Below are 16293 nucleotides of genomic sequence, written 5' to 3' on the forward strand. Positions count from 1 at the left end.
ATCAGTGTGAAAAAAACACCCCTTTCATTCTCTTTGACTCCGAGTCCTAATGGCTTTTTTAGTAACGACTTTGTGTCTTAAACGGCACAAACATCATTAACCCAGGCCATTGTTATTCTAATCTCTCTCTGTCAGCGGCCTCAGAGGCAGGGCCCTCGTCTCGTTGAAACAGTTTCCTCATTGTGAGCCCGGAGGGAAGGGAGGGAATAGAGGTGCTGCTCCAACCGCTGCCACCTGAGCGGGCAACGGCGTCCAGAAAACCTTACATTTAGGGTGGTCCAACCTGCCATCTCCAAACCACGACCTCCTGCCTGTCCTCTTTATGTGGTCCTAATTCCCACCTCCCACAATCCCCCTCTCCCTGCACAACCTCCCTTACAAAAAGCCCCTCACACGACGAACAAAGTTTCACTGGCCCTCATTTGTTGACCTATCTGGCATGGAAGCAGCTCGCTTTGAGAAAAAAACATCTTTAAACACCATTTGTTGGGCTTGTTTGGCAGCTGTTGGTCTGTGTAGCTAACATTAGCGGAGTGTGTAGCTAACGTCTGCATATGTGAGTCTAGCTAACATGAGCAGTTCTTGGGCTACATAAAGTTAACAGTTAGTCTGTGTTGCTAACATTAGCAGTTAAAGTTGCAGGTGTGCTTGTGTGTGCATAGCTAACATCAGCAGTGTGTGTATCTAGCTAATATTAGCAGTTCTTAATCTATGTAAAGTTAGTGGTTAATCTGTGTAGAACCCTGTTTGTTGGGCTTGTTTTGCAGCAGGGAGGTGGTGGACTGTTGTCATCCCCCCTTGAGACACACAGGAAGAGCCTCTGCCATCTCCTCCACGACTTGAGCAGGTGCAAAGACAAGGCTCAATGACATCTTTGTACCAAATGGAAGAAGTTTGGGGGTCTGACAGCACTCCTGGCCGCCTGGCTCTGCAGGCACCACCTCCCCTCTGTCTGCCTTTGGGGGGGGGGTTGAACGTGAGAAGTTAGTGGTGACAGGCTGTAGAGGGGGAAACCATATATCCTAAAGTGACACAGACACCAAAGGTAGTTGGTTTTTGGCTTCCATGGCCGCCTGTCACGCTGCTTTTATCACGGGCTGGTCTGGTCTTTTACTGGCTGTAGTAATTCATGTTGGCCCTGAGTTCCCTCTAAGCCCAGTTCACAAGAGAAACTCACAATAGCCATTCTTGTTTCGTAACTGTGACTTTAACAACAAAATACATGAACTATTCTATAGTCCAGGAATCTCCAGGGTAAAGCCCCTTGGGGGTGGGAGAGTTACTTTAAAAATGTATCCCAGTACAATCTGGTCATCAACCTAATCCAAGTATCACAACATTAAAGTAAAGTAATGTTATTTTTTGGATCAATACAAAATTTGGTGTAATTGTTTAGCTTGATGTTTTCTGTTCGATGTTGGTTTGTTAGGCTAATTGTTTGTCCAGCTATTTCTTCTGCTTATGTTAGCAGTTAATGTTAGCAAATGATTTATGTAGTTATTGTTAGCCGATAGGTGTGTGTAGCTAACATTAGCAATTTCTGATTTAAAGACAAAACACAGCTGTAATTTCAACTCACTTTTTTCACTGAAGGCTATGATAATGAATTGAATATAGGATTAGTTGGTTTCACTCAGATCAGAATGGTGTTGTGACACTTGTGAACTGTTATATTGTGTGTGCACTGTGCATGGTAGTATCATTCTTTATTTTAAAATGCATTTTAAAATTCTAATATTAATAATGCCCTCTTTTACTAAAAGTATCTGTAATTTGATTTGGCCTGCGTCTTTTTTTCTGTAACTGTGATTGAATACAGTTACCAAGCTTGAGTATATTACTAATAATCAGGGAAGATGAGTTGAAGCAAAACCAATGTTCTGCAACACTTTATGTAAAGATTTCTTAATTGAAAAAACATACTAGTTTAGTTAATTAACCGTTTGTTATTCATAGTGTTCTGGCTGTAACTCTATTGTCTACCTTCACAGGTGCAGGTGGAACATGTGCTGCCGGGTGGTCATATGCTGAAATGGCAAGAATGTGATTTTCTGCGTAGGCTGGCAGCTTTTTTTTTTAGGACACTTTCCCAGATTTATGTCCACTGGGACACTTTCCAAGTTTCTATTTCCTTTTCTACCGACATGTTGCTATCAGATGTGACAGTTCTGCCGCCTGCGAGTCCGTGATGTGATTCCATCTCGCTTGCAGTGATATGAGATTTCAATCCTGCTGTCTGGAAATATTGTGTTTTTAAAATGTAACACCCTTGTATACTTGTTTTAAGAGCTGTAGCTGAAATGTGAGGATGAATAATAACACTGATTTATTAATAATGAATGTAGTGAGGACATACATACGATTCACAAAGGCCTTGTTGGACTGGACTAACCTTTAGCCTAACCAGTTAACCAAACAAAAAAAACAAAGTGTAACTCAAAGACTATATAAAAGAAGTGGATATTTTGAAGCATTGAGTTTGGCATTTAACCCATCTCTATCTTGTTTTTTTCTGGAGCCAGAAGTGACCATATTTGGAGAAGAGGGTGGAGCTGGGGAAAAGCGATGGCTGGATCTGACGGAGAACCTGATCATACAATGCACACCCACCTACACGGCAAATGTTAGCAAAAGTTATCAGCTAAAACTAGCACTAGCTAGCTGGGTTAGCAAAAACTAAATGCACTTACTGGTCCTGCATGGCTTACCTAGTCACACAGCAGGTGTTAGTTTGAAGGGGGCATGCTGTGTTTGATGTCTACAAACTGAACTGTCAGTGGAGCACTGAAGAAACATGGTGATGGACTGAGGAGAGTGAGCTGGCCAAGTGATGAGCATTGGATTCGGAGCTTGAGCAGAGAGGAAACAGGTGGCCCACACTCTTTTGCCTTTAGCCTGGCAAACTGGTGTTTCTCCCTCTTCCTCCATCCAGTTGAGTTTGCTTGCATTGCCTCCAGTTAGGAGGCTCCACTATCACAATAAAATAAACCATACTGCATGCTCTGGGACTTGGGTTTATTCACCCAGTTTGTGTCAGGTGCAGGGCCTACAGAGGCATGTGGTCCTGTGCGGCCGCACACTTCACACAGCCCATGTGACAGTTCTGCCTCCAGTGATGCATGCTGGCCAGACAGACTGAAATCTAAAACAGAAAAGCATTTTGAAGATGATAAAAATCACCTTGTTTTTTTATTACCTTGAATCCATTGTCATATTTTTTAATTCCAACAAAATGGGACAGTTTCTGGTAACTGATGCCAATAATGAAAGCTGTTATTGACTGTAATGGTGGGATAAATTCTATTTGATGAGATGCTGCATTTAGGTTCTTTCCAAATTCCCCAAAAGCAGCTGATATCACAGGAGCAGGTGATGGAGGAGGTGATGAAAACCGAAGAGCTGGGTGGTAAAACTGGATTTCTATTGTTTCTGTACATGGTGATAAAAAAATAAGTGCAAATGTCCAAGCAATGTCTATGTTTGAGGCCTTGTTACGTCACCATCCACTCTGTAATGCTGTGTGATGTCAATACGTCTCTCTATCAGTGCCACCAAGTAACATCGCTGCACATTTGTTATGCATGGTGATTATTTCTGAGCCTAATGATCAGCCACGATAAGCCGTCTTCTCCGACTCCCAGAACGTGGTGAGTATGAGGTTTTATTATTTCTGGAGCCGGTCCCACGGCCCGAGCCTCTGCAGCCCTCTCTGGATTTCATGGGGCTCTCAGGCGGTGACCTCAGGAACAATGTGGGGTGCTGTGCTGATTCTGGGGACCGGGCGAGCCCAACTGCCCCCACCTGCTAGCAGCTTTACAGGCCTGGCTGCAGGCCCCGAGGCCTGTTTCTACACTGCAAAAAACATCAGCAGATTCTACTTTGGTGTTAAGAATTTTAAAGCGACTTTTTGCCCATGTTTCATCACTTTCATATCAGCGTGTTATTGGTTTAATTAATTAACTGATTGCTAAGGCAGCCAAATTGCTACAACATGCTACTGATGCTACTGCTAACTGAGACAACAGAGGATGTCGGGGATGTTAAACATCATCACTTCGAACACTAGACACTTAGTGAGACTGACGTGGAGTCATGTGACTGTGGTATGGGTTGTTTAAAGCCTGTTAGCCATGTTAGCTTTTTAATAATAAAAGTGGTGTTATTGGTGATTATTTTCTTGCCAGACAAAAAAAAAACAAAAAAACAAAAAAAAATCAAAGAGGAATAAGAAGAAACAGAACCGGTCACATTAGACATCAAGAGAAGAAAACAAGTTGCAGTTACTCTTTCGTGTCAGCTATGTTCATTACAGCAGCATTACTTGCTACGTGTGCTACATCAGAACCTACTCAGTAAAGGTGCTTCCACCTCCCACTAATCACTTTTACTCCTTTTGGAGAATGCAAAAACCACCTATGACGACAGCGAGCATAAAAACTTTTTTGTTCTGACCTGTCAAAGAGGCAAATGAGCTTTAACCTATAATCTGGTACAGTGCATCAGATAGTGACATTTACATTTTATACTGCACATGGTCCAATAGATAAGCTTTGTTTTGCAAAGCTGAAGAAGTTCTCTCAACTTTCACTCTTTCCATCAACCTGTTCTAACACAATACTTCAACATGTGCAAATGCCACATTTCCTACTGTACAGATTGACTTTTTGTTTTGCAAAAACAGAGAAGTTAAAGGTGAACTAAGCCTATGAATATTAGCTGACATTTATTTTTTTGCAGAGCAGGCATCCAGCTGGAGGAGGAGGAGCCTCAGAGAGAGAATGTGTGTGTGTGTGTGTGTGGGGGGGGGGTATGTTACAGTGATCCTTCACTCAGCTGTCAGTCCACACACACACACACACCACAGACTTTTGTTACTGTAGATGTGGGGACCTGTCATTGACATTATGCATCCCCCAGCCCCTTACCCAGACCCTAAGCATCACAACTTCGAGGCTAACCCTAAACTAAACATAATTCTAACCCTAAACCAAATCTTAACCCTCAAACAGCTCTTAAAACTTTTGGAGTCCTGCATTTTGGTCCCCACAAGGGTATCGGAGCCCGCAAGTATGGTGGGCTCAAATGTACACACACACTCTGTAGATCCCATGGGTCTCGTGTGGATCTGCTCTTCCCCACCTGCCTCGGCCGTAACGGGGGTCCACATGTGAACAGTGGTGGATTGTGATGCAGCACAATGCTGGCACAGAGACGATGGGGGGATCAACACCCTTTAAGCTCATAACCAGGCCGTAAGAAAAACATTACTCAGTGTTCTCCTGTTCTTCTGAGCCGCCTCTGGCCCTCGTTTCACTGTTACACCCTCTGCTTCGGGCTCAGTACCTCTCTGTTAATCATGATTGTCCTCAACAAAACAGGAAGACTAATTACATATAGTATTTATTGGGATTCTGTGGATTTGGCATGATACGACCAACTCTGTCTCCATGTAATGCTGACAATTATACTTTTAAAAACTGGAAAATATTGATATTTTTCCAGGAAAACATCAAGTTTTTCGGCAAAATGCATATAGTACACACAGATTAATACAGTTTAAAAAAAGGAAAAAGAGGTAAACAAATATTTCTTTATTACAAATTATTCCAATAAATATACAATGAAGAACAAAAAGCAAAATGTGATAAATGGCTCATATGAACATGCAACATTCTTCTGTATTTGTAGTTTATCGATTCAGTTCTTAACATAAGATTACTTAACTTATCACTTAAATTAGAAATATTCTTACAAATTGAAATAATCAAAATACACATTTCAGACATTAAACAAACAGCTTGAAGTGAACCTGCACCAATAACAAAAATAACACAACAGACATGGATTTACCTACAGTATGACTTTTTTCCCCACACCGCTTTTTTGTGCATTTTAATGGTAATACACTTTCAGGTTCCACATGTGCAATAATTTATCTAGTTTAAATGAATCAACTCAAATAGTGGTTTCCTTTTGTCATCATGTCTCATCGCTGTCACTTGTGACGATGTCTCCTTTCGTCCTCATCGCTGAACATGGAGAACAGAGCGGCACCCAAAGCCACGATGCCTATGCCTGCGACAGCTGCGCCTCCAATCATAGCTGCATTTTTAACCTGCGAAAGACAAATGGGTGATGAGATGAAAGTCAAGGATGTGTTGCTGAAATCATTTAACCATATCAGTGATAACATCTTCAAAATCATTTTGATGCTACACTGACTTTCGTTAATGGTTCCCCCGTCATTCCCAGTCTACGCCCCATACACCTATACGCCTCGCACTATGTGACTTGGTGTCTGGGTCATTAAGTGTGTAACACTTTATGGCACTAAGTCACACACCACCAACTATGTCACCAATTTTGTTAAAAATGGATCATATTTTATAGGGAAATTTTTTTCTTGTTTTCCATCTGGTGTCCTCCGGCTGACCCGCCTCAACTCAACAACTGTGATTTACAGAGTTTCCTGATGGAAATTGAAGTAAACTGCTGCTAAATCTAGCTGTCGTTAGCTAGTTAACTTAGCCACACTGTCCAGATTTGGAGCTCAGAGCAGCGGTAGTATGGAGGGAGTGTTTACACGGCTAGCATTGGAGCTTTTGACCGCCGAAAGGTTTTCAGGCCCAGGGTTGGACAGCAGCGCCACAGTGTCGTGCCATAACGGGAGCCAGGCGAGCAGGCAGCCCTTGGGTTGCTGCACTTGCTTAGTGTTGGGCTGCGTTTGCCAAGTTGTAGTTTTTGAGCATATGTAATTTTATCATAACAAATGCACATGTACAGTTGACCATTCTACAGTGTTGTGCAAGTGAACTGCACTTTGAAACTGGGGGCAAATTGCAAAAAAATGTCTATGTATTTAGATACATTGTAAAAACTAGCCAAACAAACTCAAGAAACTAGTGACAGCAATCTGGTATCCTCTGATTGAACAACATTGCTGTAAGAAAGCTTCTTTTGCATTCTGGGTAATTATGTATAGCTGCAACAAAGTGAAAGTGACAGATGCACTAAGTGGGCTGATTAAACAAGCTTTTTTTGAAATTTGCAAATCAGCTTGTTAATCATCCCCCCTTGTTTGAAACACGAGCAATCACAATTTATTTAGCGCCACATCTGCTTCCTATCAACCCGAAATAGATTTTGTTAGATCTGTGTATTGTTGTAATGAATGAGACGCTTGTATGATAAACTCGTCCAGTATCCAGACGCAGACACACACCAGCTGTGGATCACTTTGATAAAGGGGTTTTCCACTGAAACATCAATAAAATGTTACAACTACATCTGTTATGATTAGTGGATGTTATTTTTCTCCATTTATTCTGGAGAGAACTTTGACAGAACTAATAAATAATTTCATTTATTCTTTATTCTGACATGACATGTTGTTTAGTGGACCTACAGTACGACGGGACACCCACCTGTCGAGACTCTGGCTTGCCGTATCGGAGCATTGTGACAAAGTGCTCACAGTTGCGAGTGGCGATGCAGTACGGCAGCTCCTGGCCCACCAGCCTGCACGCCTCCCTCACGATGATGTGACGCTCGCGAGGCTGGTACTCGTCATCCAGGAGGTTGTTGATTTCGAAGTGATCTGAGCCGGCCACTTTCCAGATCTTCTGGCGCCTCACGCGTGCTGTGCGGCTGTCCAGGAGCATCGCCATGTTACCAAAAGGGCCTAAATCATCACCTGTGTGTATAAGAGAAGAGACAACTTAGGAAACAAGAATAGAGAACTTCATCAAATTATTGTTTTAACTATTATTGTACATTTACATCCATCCATCTGCAGATCCTATATTTTAATTAATAATTAAGAAAATTGGCAGACAAAAGGTTATAGAGGTTTTTCTAAGACTTCCAAGTAGACCATCTCTAGAGCGTACCCTTTATAAACCAACTGCTCTCACCATGAGCAAGCACTGAGGAGACTGTGGTGAGGAAAAATCTTCCTTTAAATATGGTAAATTAACATTTTACTCACTTGAAGGGATCAAATGAACAACTTCATTTCCACCGATGTAGATGGCCCAGTGATGGTATGTCTCACGGTAGATCTCGATCAGGTCCCCGGGCTTTGGAGAAGTCTCAAACTAAAATAATAAGGAAAAAAACAAAACAAGAGTCAGTGGGAATAGGTGGCATTAATGCAGCAAGACTGAAATGAACTAATTCACGACCATGGTTGACAATCTTGAGTTCAGTTCACAGTCCCCCAAAAAAACAAACTAATTCATGTTATTTTTTTCTGCTTTTAATTTTAAATAAAACCACCTTCAGCTGGAGCTTAGTCAAAGTTTAGGATGTCAAAAGAAAAACAAATATAAAAGTCTATATAGTGACATACAAAATGGAGTACAGTATGTTTGCAAGGCCAGGATAACTTAATATTTAACAATAAATTGCAACAATCTGAAAACATTTTACACTACAGACAGCAAACTTGAACACCAACGTAAAACAAGCAAGGCAAAGGAACACCCAGTTAAACACAGCGTTGTCAACCATTTGTCTGTTTGCACAGTTAGACTGTGAATTAGTTGATGTACTGTACCAGTTTACATAGAGACATGGTGTAAAATATTGTGGAAAGAAGGTATGTGCACAGGTATGATCCAAACTAGGAAACACTGGGATATTTTACTTCTGCCAATTTGGAATTTTCTGTTACATGATGAAGTTGCAGGATTACCGAAAAACTACTTGCTTGATTCTGAGGAAACTTGGTGAAAGGGTCAAGCATGGGCCCAAGAACTACCCTTTAAAGTTTGAAACAGTTGTGAATCACTGGGTGGATACACAAATTATTTTTACCTGTCATTACATTGCAAAATAGGTCATGGCAAAATAAACTGAACCCATCAAAATTACGGTGAAAAGTCCTCTGCAGCTTACAGCTAAACACCTCAAACATCAATGAAAAAACAAATGCAGCAGGCATGTAAGAAATAAGTAACGTCTAACTGTTTTTACAAGTTGAAATAACAAAAATAAGCCTATTTTAATATCTGCAAACACAGTATACAGTGGTTATGCTTGCAGCTCTGCTTATCATGAAAGACTGGACTATTGACCTTAGTGGAAGCAGGGGTTTCCAAACCTTTTCATATCAAGGACCCTCACAACAGATGTCTATTAGCTTTATTTTTATGTTTGAAAGCATGGAAGTCTGTATATTCAACTTGGATCACTATAAATTACAATCAAAATGTCCAAACTTATTTTTTCCCTTGTTATTGCAACATCCAAGAAATGTGATAAAAGTTAAAACATTATATTCCTCCTTTTGTTGGGGACCCTCTATAACCCACTCATGGATCTCTGTTGGTCCCCAAACCCCAGTTTGAAAAAATGTTCCCAGTTTAAAAGAACATATTCTTGTATAAACTTAAACTGAAGCAGCTTCATATCTACACTAACTGATCAGTGACAGCAGAGCTCAGCAGCAGCAGACTCACCAGTGTTGGAGCCATGTCTTCAGTTCTTCCTCTGCAGATGAGAACTGTGTCGTCCTGCAGCCTATTTATTGCTGCTGGAACTGAAACTTAACTGCACTTTCGTTTCAGGAGCAAAAGTGTTGATAATCTCTCTGGCTGCACTGCCCTAATCTGCAGATCACTGACTCAGTGAGTCACTGCCAATAAAGCTGGCCAAGTTTCATTTCTCCTGAATTGAACAGCAAGTGCACTCATGCTTTTGCAAGGCCAAAGTTGAAGATCCTTTCTGGAAGTGTTTCCTGTTTAACTCCTGGCCACACCTGAACTGAAACACAAATACTCAAACACATTTGTCTTGAATTTCTTAAGCTTTATTTATTGCTTATATCAGGATTTCCCAGGGCTCACTGTCCTGCATGTTTTAGATGTGTCCCTCCGACACAACTGATTCAAATGAACACGTTATCAGGCTTCTGCAGAGGCTTGATGACAAGCTGATCATTTGAATCAGGTGTGTTGCAGCAGGGAAACATCGAAAACACCAGGACTGGAAAACTCTGGCTTACTTACTGGGTTTTCAACAGAGGGTCTGTGACCCTGAGGGCAGAAAACCCTGGGGTTTTGTGGACCACACAGATTACTTTGTCAATTATTAATGGCTACAAATAGCATTACAGCACATTACATTTCATTATAATTAGTCCATGGACCAGACGAGATATTGGTACCATCTGAGTAGGAAAAGCCTTACTAAATTGTTTAAGGCAGGGGTCTCAAATTGACGTTCCAGGGGCCATTTCTTCTCCACGTCCTCCTCTGTCTGGCCCATGATATGATGTCAGAAATATAATATAATCTAGATTCAGTTTAAAGAAAAAAGCATGTGAATTTCCTGTTTTCCACATGTGATCGCTTGTATGTATTCACATAGGAATATACATATCGCACCGTGAAAATGTCCCAAAACCACAAGTTTCCCATGTGCAGAGAACATGTTTAACATGTGAAAAACACATGTTCCACATATTTCACATGTGATTTTGCAAATTCATGCGTTTTTTTCTTTAAGAAAAATGGGTTAAGTTGTTATTTTCCAAATGATGTGGAAGTGGGATATGCCACATGTGCAAGTCTATTTATTAGATTATAATATTTCAATTTAGGATAATTAAAGTTGGTAATTATATGTATTTGTCAATATGAAGCACACAGAGCAGGTAAAGTGGCCTACACTACATACAGTTGTTTCATTTATTAGCTATTAGTTTAAGAACAGATTGAAGACTCAGCACTTTCTCTGTGATTGATTGACTGATCATCCTATATAATCCTAATGGACTTTGCTTTATGGCACACTCTTGTTGTGAAAGCACCTGAGATTGCAAATTGCAATTGTAAATTTTACCAGTTCAGAAAATGCTTAGGTTTGGTTTCATTTTCATTTTCCTGAGCTTGTTTATGGAAATTATCTCTCTCTCTCTGGTGCAAAGACACCAGAGAAGCAGGATGATACTTTATTTCCAGGGCCACAGCATTTCTCTCCACTGAGCTTTGCCAACAGTCTTGCGTCAGTCAGGAGCAGACTCATTCAGTTGCGTTGTTATGGCTTGTCTAGGTGGTGAAACAGGTTTTGCTCTGTGCTTGTTTAAAAATTGGGTTGTTCCTTTTCTCATCCTGTCCAGCTTTGTATTGTTTTTGTTGACCCTTATTTGAGCAAGAAGGTGTTCTCAGGAAAACAAATGTGTGACACATTCCTCCGAGTCCTCGGTGAAACTGGTGGAGAGAGGGTGTAATTCTGCTTTATATTGGGTTTGATCATAAAGTCTGTAGTTCAGATTTCCCAAAGTAGCTTAGTTTTACTTTTCTTGTCACGCACATGCCAGCCTGAGTTAGATCACTTTTTTTTTTTTACAGTCTATATGAATATTTAAGGAATAATCAGTTGAAAACAGTGTCCATGTCCATCAAGAGTATTGCCTATCTTGGATGTGTTGTCAAAATTGTCCATTATCAACATTATATTTGGCAAATGTGTTGCAACAGTTTTTTGTTAAGTCAATACCGTGAAAAGAAGATGTTTTTATTTCATCAATGCACACAGTGAAAGACCTTCACCTTACTGCCCTTAAGGTGATACAGAGAGACAAAGATGGACGGGTTAGTTAATGAAACGTCCTTCTAGAGTAAATTAATTTGTAAATGAGATCGTCCACAATGAATTGCTCAGGGACAAACAAGCCAGCCCGACTTTGTTAATAATGTACTTAAACACTGGTCCTCCAAATGCAGGAAAAAAAAAAAAAAAAAAAATCAACGCTTAAAGTGAAATACCTCAGTGTTTAAACTGATGAAAGATATGGTTGATTACTTGATGATAACAAATTGATTTGGTCAAGGGTCATAAACAAAAGGCGGCATTTGTGGTTTTTTTTGTCTGTCCTTGTTAACAAGAATGAAAAAAAAAATTAAAAACTAAATATGGTTCTGCTCCTAGACGTGATATTGATGGAGAGAGCAATCCATCCTGCTTTATTTGTGGTTAGCAGGCGTGTGTTGCCTTATTGATTATTTCACTTGTCCAGATGTGACCCAGTTACAGTATGTACAGTTTGTATGTACAACAGTTGTTGTACTTAGGTTTTTGAATAGTTGTGTTTTTTTTGGTGTTTCTCAGTAGTATTGCTGAGTCTCATTGTGTGTATGAATGTCAGATGTCACTTGTATCATCATTTACATATAGGGGAACCACAGGAAGTGAATTTGGCTTCTGTAAAAACAGCAAAAACAAACATCCAACTAACCAAACATCCTGTTTTAGACTAATATAATTAATAATGAATAGGTTTACCTATATTGCAAACACAACACTGAAGTTTTTGCAAACAATTGCCTATTAACACATCCAGCAGATGTAGAACAACATTAGCATTTGTTTGGAGCAATTTGCTGCCCACTTAATGGATTTAAGTTAAATATTGCTCTGTTTTGGTCTCCACCGACTCCTGAGGGAAATATCTGGCTTTTTAGCTGTTAGATGCTTTCACGCTCGTTCAGTGCTGGTCAGGAGGGTTTTCAGAGCTTCTTTGCCTCAGCCTGTTTTCACTCCCAGTGCATCTAATATGGCAGCTTGGTCAGTGGCCCTTTGTTTATTCGATACTGTAGTATCTCTAGCGTAATGCTCATGTGCCGCTAAAGTCAGCTGACGTAGCATAAAGAAATAAACAAAATAATGAATTTAACATTGCTGGCAAGACTTTAGTATAGCAGCATGTTCAAAGTTTATCATTTGTTGTTTCTGGTGTTTTCTTCGTTTATATTTTGGTGTGTTTTCAGTATTATCTATGTAGGAAAATGTTTTGGAAAGTTAATGTCATGTAAAAACCAGAAACTTAATGTGACCTAAAGGCCAAAATTAAGAATAAAAGCTATCTTTCATGTGTAAATGCATTATTGTGAACTGTTTTTGTAATCCTATTTTGCATGAGCTAAAATGTGAGCAAATATTGGACTTAAATTTGTCAGCTGACCTGAAACAACACCCTAGAGCAGTGTTTCCCAATCCTGGTCCTCAGGGCCCACTGTCCTGCATGTTTTAGATGTTTCCCTGCTCCAACACACCTGATTCAAATGATCAGGTTGTTGTCAGGCTTCTGCAGAGGCTTGATGACGAGCTGATCATGTGAATTGACCAGGATTGGGAAACACTGCCCTAGAGGAATGACTCTGCATCTGCTGGGAGTGTAAGCAAGCAAATATTTGCTTATAACAACTTGTTGAGGTGATAACATGTCAGCAGCTGTGTGTCTGTAAGCTTGTTTTGGAGTTACTCTCCCTCCTAGTGGCCAAAATCAATCAGAACAGCTTTAAAAATCTGACCCACTTGCACAAATGCAGCGGTGGCAGGTGAATGTCGGGAATATCAGCCAGAGCGAACTGGAAAAAAAAAAAAAAAACACAACTTTTTTCATATTTGCAGGAAAGCGTCCAAGCTGGAAGACCTGGAAGTTAAATTTCTCCCCAGTTCCTCATTAAGTGCTTAAAACAGGAAGCCCTCAATCAGAGCGGCGCAGGGATCCCATCGGCCTTTTAGCTCTGCAGGATGTTTGGAGAAATTCCCCCCACTCAGATCAATGCCGCTGTGCCTTTTATTAAATACAGCTGTAATACAGTGTGTCCTGCGCCACGGCCAAGAATCTTTTTTCCTTCTTTCCTTTTTTTCCCCATGTATTTTCTCTTCTCTCTTCTGCTCTCATCTGGTTGTCTTCACCTCATTGACAGCGGACAGAAGCCAGAAGAGAGATTTGACACCAAACATTCATCTCTCTTCCTGTCTGTCAGCACTGCCTTTTTACCACAGCACCTGTTGAACTGCATGCTGTATACGCCGTCACCTGCCCGCCGCCTCTCCCAGCCTCTCCACATCATATACTGCATACTTTTTCTCTCATAGCCCACTTAAGAAGGAGTACTGCACTTGAGACTGTATAGTTGAAGTCTCTACATAAATGGTCACCACCTGGATTTAACAAAGCAAATAGGTAAGATCCTTCCATCGGATAATTACTGCAGTGATTAATATGTTTCAGCTGGTAATAAAGATTGGACTCTGGAGTGATGGAAAAAGGTCATGTGGTCTGATGAGTCCAGATTTATCCTGTTCCAGAGTGATGGGGGCATCAGGGTAAGAAGAGAGGCGGATGAAGTGATGCTCCCATCATGCCTAGTGCCTACAGTGAACTGTCCAAAGTCCAGACCTGACCCCCACTGAGAATCTTTGGGATGTGCTGGAGAAGACATTACGCAGCCGTCCGACTCTTCCATCATCAATATAAGATCTTGGCGAAAAATGAATGCAACTCTGGACAGAAATAAATGTTGTGACACTACATAAGCTTATCGAAACGACACCATGGTGAAAGCGTGCAATAACCAAAGCTAAAAGCGCTCTAACAAAATAAAGAGTGTGTGACTTTATTTACTAATTTTATCTCTTACAAGCCTTTTCACTTATTTGAAATCAAGAATTTCATGCTACAATTTTTCCTCACCTTGTTCTTAGATCTGTAGTCGGCCTATAGATTCTTTGTGGAAATGTAATGTCTTTTTTGGACATTTTTAAAAAAGATGAAGCACCTTGAAAGTGTTATCCTGCAAGCAAAACTCAAAACAAACTTCTGTAACTTCCACAACTTAATCTGCTCAGTCTGTCCGAGGACATCAGGCCGGTCGAATCAGCGATCTTCTTTGAAACATACTTTTATCGGAGAGTCTTTCCTGATTTTTCCTTTGATTTAACTGATTTTACTTTCTTAAAATGCTTTTATTTTTCTATTCATGCTTTGTATACTGTATAGTGTTAACTCAGTTGTTTATCTGCTTTTCCTTTAAAACCTGATAAATTTACAACCTCTCTATATTATTTTACTGCCCTTGTGAAACACTTTGTATCGTGAACTTTGACAAGTGCTCTAGAAATAAAGATTATTATCATTATCATTACTAATTAAGGGAAAATATATTCCAAATACTCCACATCATTTAATGCATAAAGAGCTGCTCTGACACATCCCCTTGGTCATTAAAAAACAGACAAATCATATTGTAATCCTCACTTTCCAATGTGTGTTGCCTTTGAAATTAAAATTTTATGATCTGTATCTGTATCTGTATCTGTATCTGTGTCACCTATGGACTCTCGTGTTGTCTGTGCTGTGTTGTGATGAAGCCGAGACTGTGGATATCTTTGGAGGCTGTTTATTTGTGAGAGCTGACAGCAAGAGGATAAAAACAAAATCATCCGTCAGTTTCGACCATGTAACTCGAGCCCCTACACAGATTAAATGACACAGGAATATGTTAGCATTTTTATACAATAAATTTAGGCTGAAACATAAACTTAGAAATATGGCTTAACAGCACTAAAACATGGAAATTACTACAAGAGCAATGTTGCTTACATATTGACTACTGGAGGCCTTGGCATATCAGGTTATAACAACTGAAACAAATTTTGTAATTCTAGATATTATTGACTTTGTTAGACATATCACTGCTGTATATCTGCACCTGTTCAACCAACAAAATGACCTGTCTTTGTCTGTATTTGGACAGAAGACTGGAGGTGGTTTACAGCAGATGTCAGATGTTGAATTTTCTTACTTATTATTCATCGGCGATGCTGTAGTTTGGCCTTCATAGCATCAAGTTGATTTAATATTGGCATAAAATTAATTACGAAACATATTTCCACATCTTCATGCTGCACTTTTCATTTTTTCTTTAACTAGGGGACAGTGAGGAATAAGAAACTGCAAAAACATTTCGTAAGCTGAAAGATCCTGCTGTTCATTGGAAACAGGAACTCTTTGCAGGAAAGATACAAGAATATTGTTAAGATGGAGTGAATAATCTAAAATTGCAATTTTATGTCCCTTAATGTGTTAATCTTACTGAGATATATATTATACTAATATTATGTTCATTATCATGTGCAATATTATTTTTCTATTAAATTTAATGTCATGTTTTAATATCATGTCCAATATTACTTTTTATTATCATGTGCTATTTTTTATATTCATTATCTGGTGCAATATAACTTTTTATTACCTCTCAATATCACTGCAAATATTACTTTTTAATGTAAGCGCCAACTCTACTTTTTCTATTTTAGCTTCCTTTTGTACCTAACTTATCTAACCTCTATTGTTATTTATTAGGCACTGTGTCTTTGCTGTTTACTCCTTATACACTATATTTTATATTTCACCTATATTTGATATTTTGTGGCTGTTATTCTCGTGTTACTGTAATTTTGAAGGATCTGGGACAAGAATTCCCTTGTTTATCTTAT

General features: G+C 39.7%; 1 protein-coding gene across 1 annotated transcript; it reads right to left on the reverse strand.

The window, feature by feature from the left end:
• Positions 1-5951: 5951 nt before the first annotated feature.
• On the reverse strand, positions 5952-9599 carry LOC146311208 (phospholipase A and acyltransferase 4-like). Its single transcript, XM_084742350.1, has 4 exons — positions 9462-9599; positions 7988-8096; positions 7425-7693; positions 5952-6115 (listed from the first exon to the last, which is right to left on the reverse strand). Exons 1-4 carry the CDS (start codon positions 9474-9476, stop codon positions 5996-5998), a joined length of 513 nt encoding a protein of 170 aa, XP_084598476.1. The 5' UTR covers positions 9477-9599; the 3' UTR covers positions 5952-5995.
• Positions 9600-16293: the final 6694 nt, after the last annotated feature.

The sequence above is a fragment of the Lutjanus erythropterus genome, chromosome 18, assembly GCF_056507025.1.
Source record: "Lutjanus erythropterus isolate fLutEry1 chromosome 18, fLutEry1.hap2, whole genome shotgun sequence".
In the NCBI taxonomy this organism is placed as follows: domain Eukaryota; kingdom Metazoa; phylum Chordata; class Actinopteri; order Lutjaniformes; family Lutjanidae; genus Lutjanus; species Lutjanus erythropterus.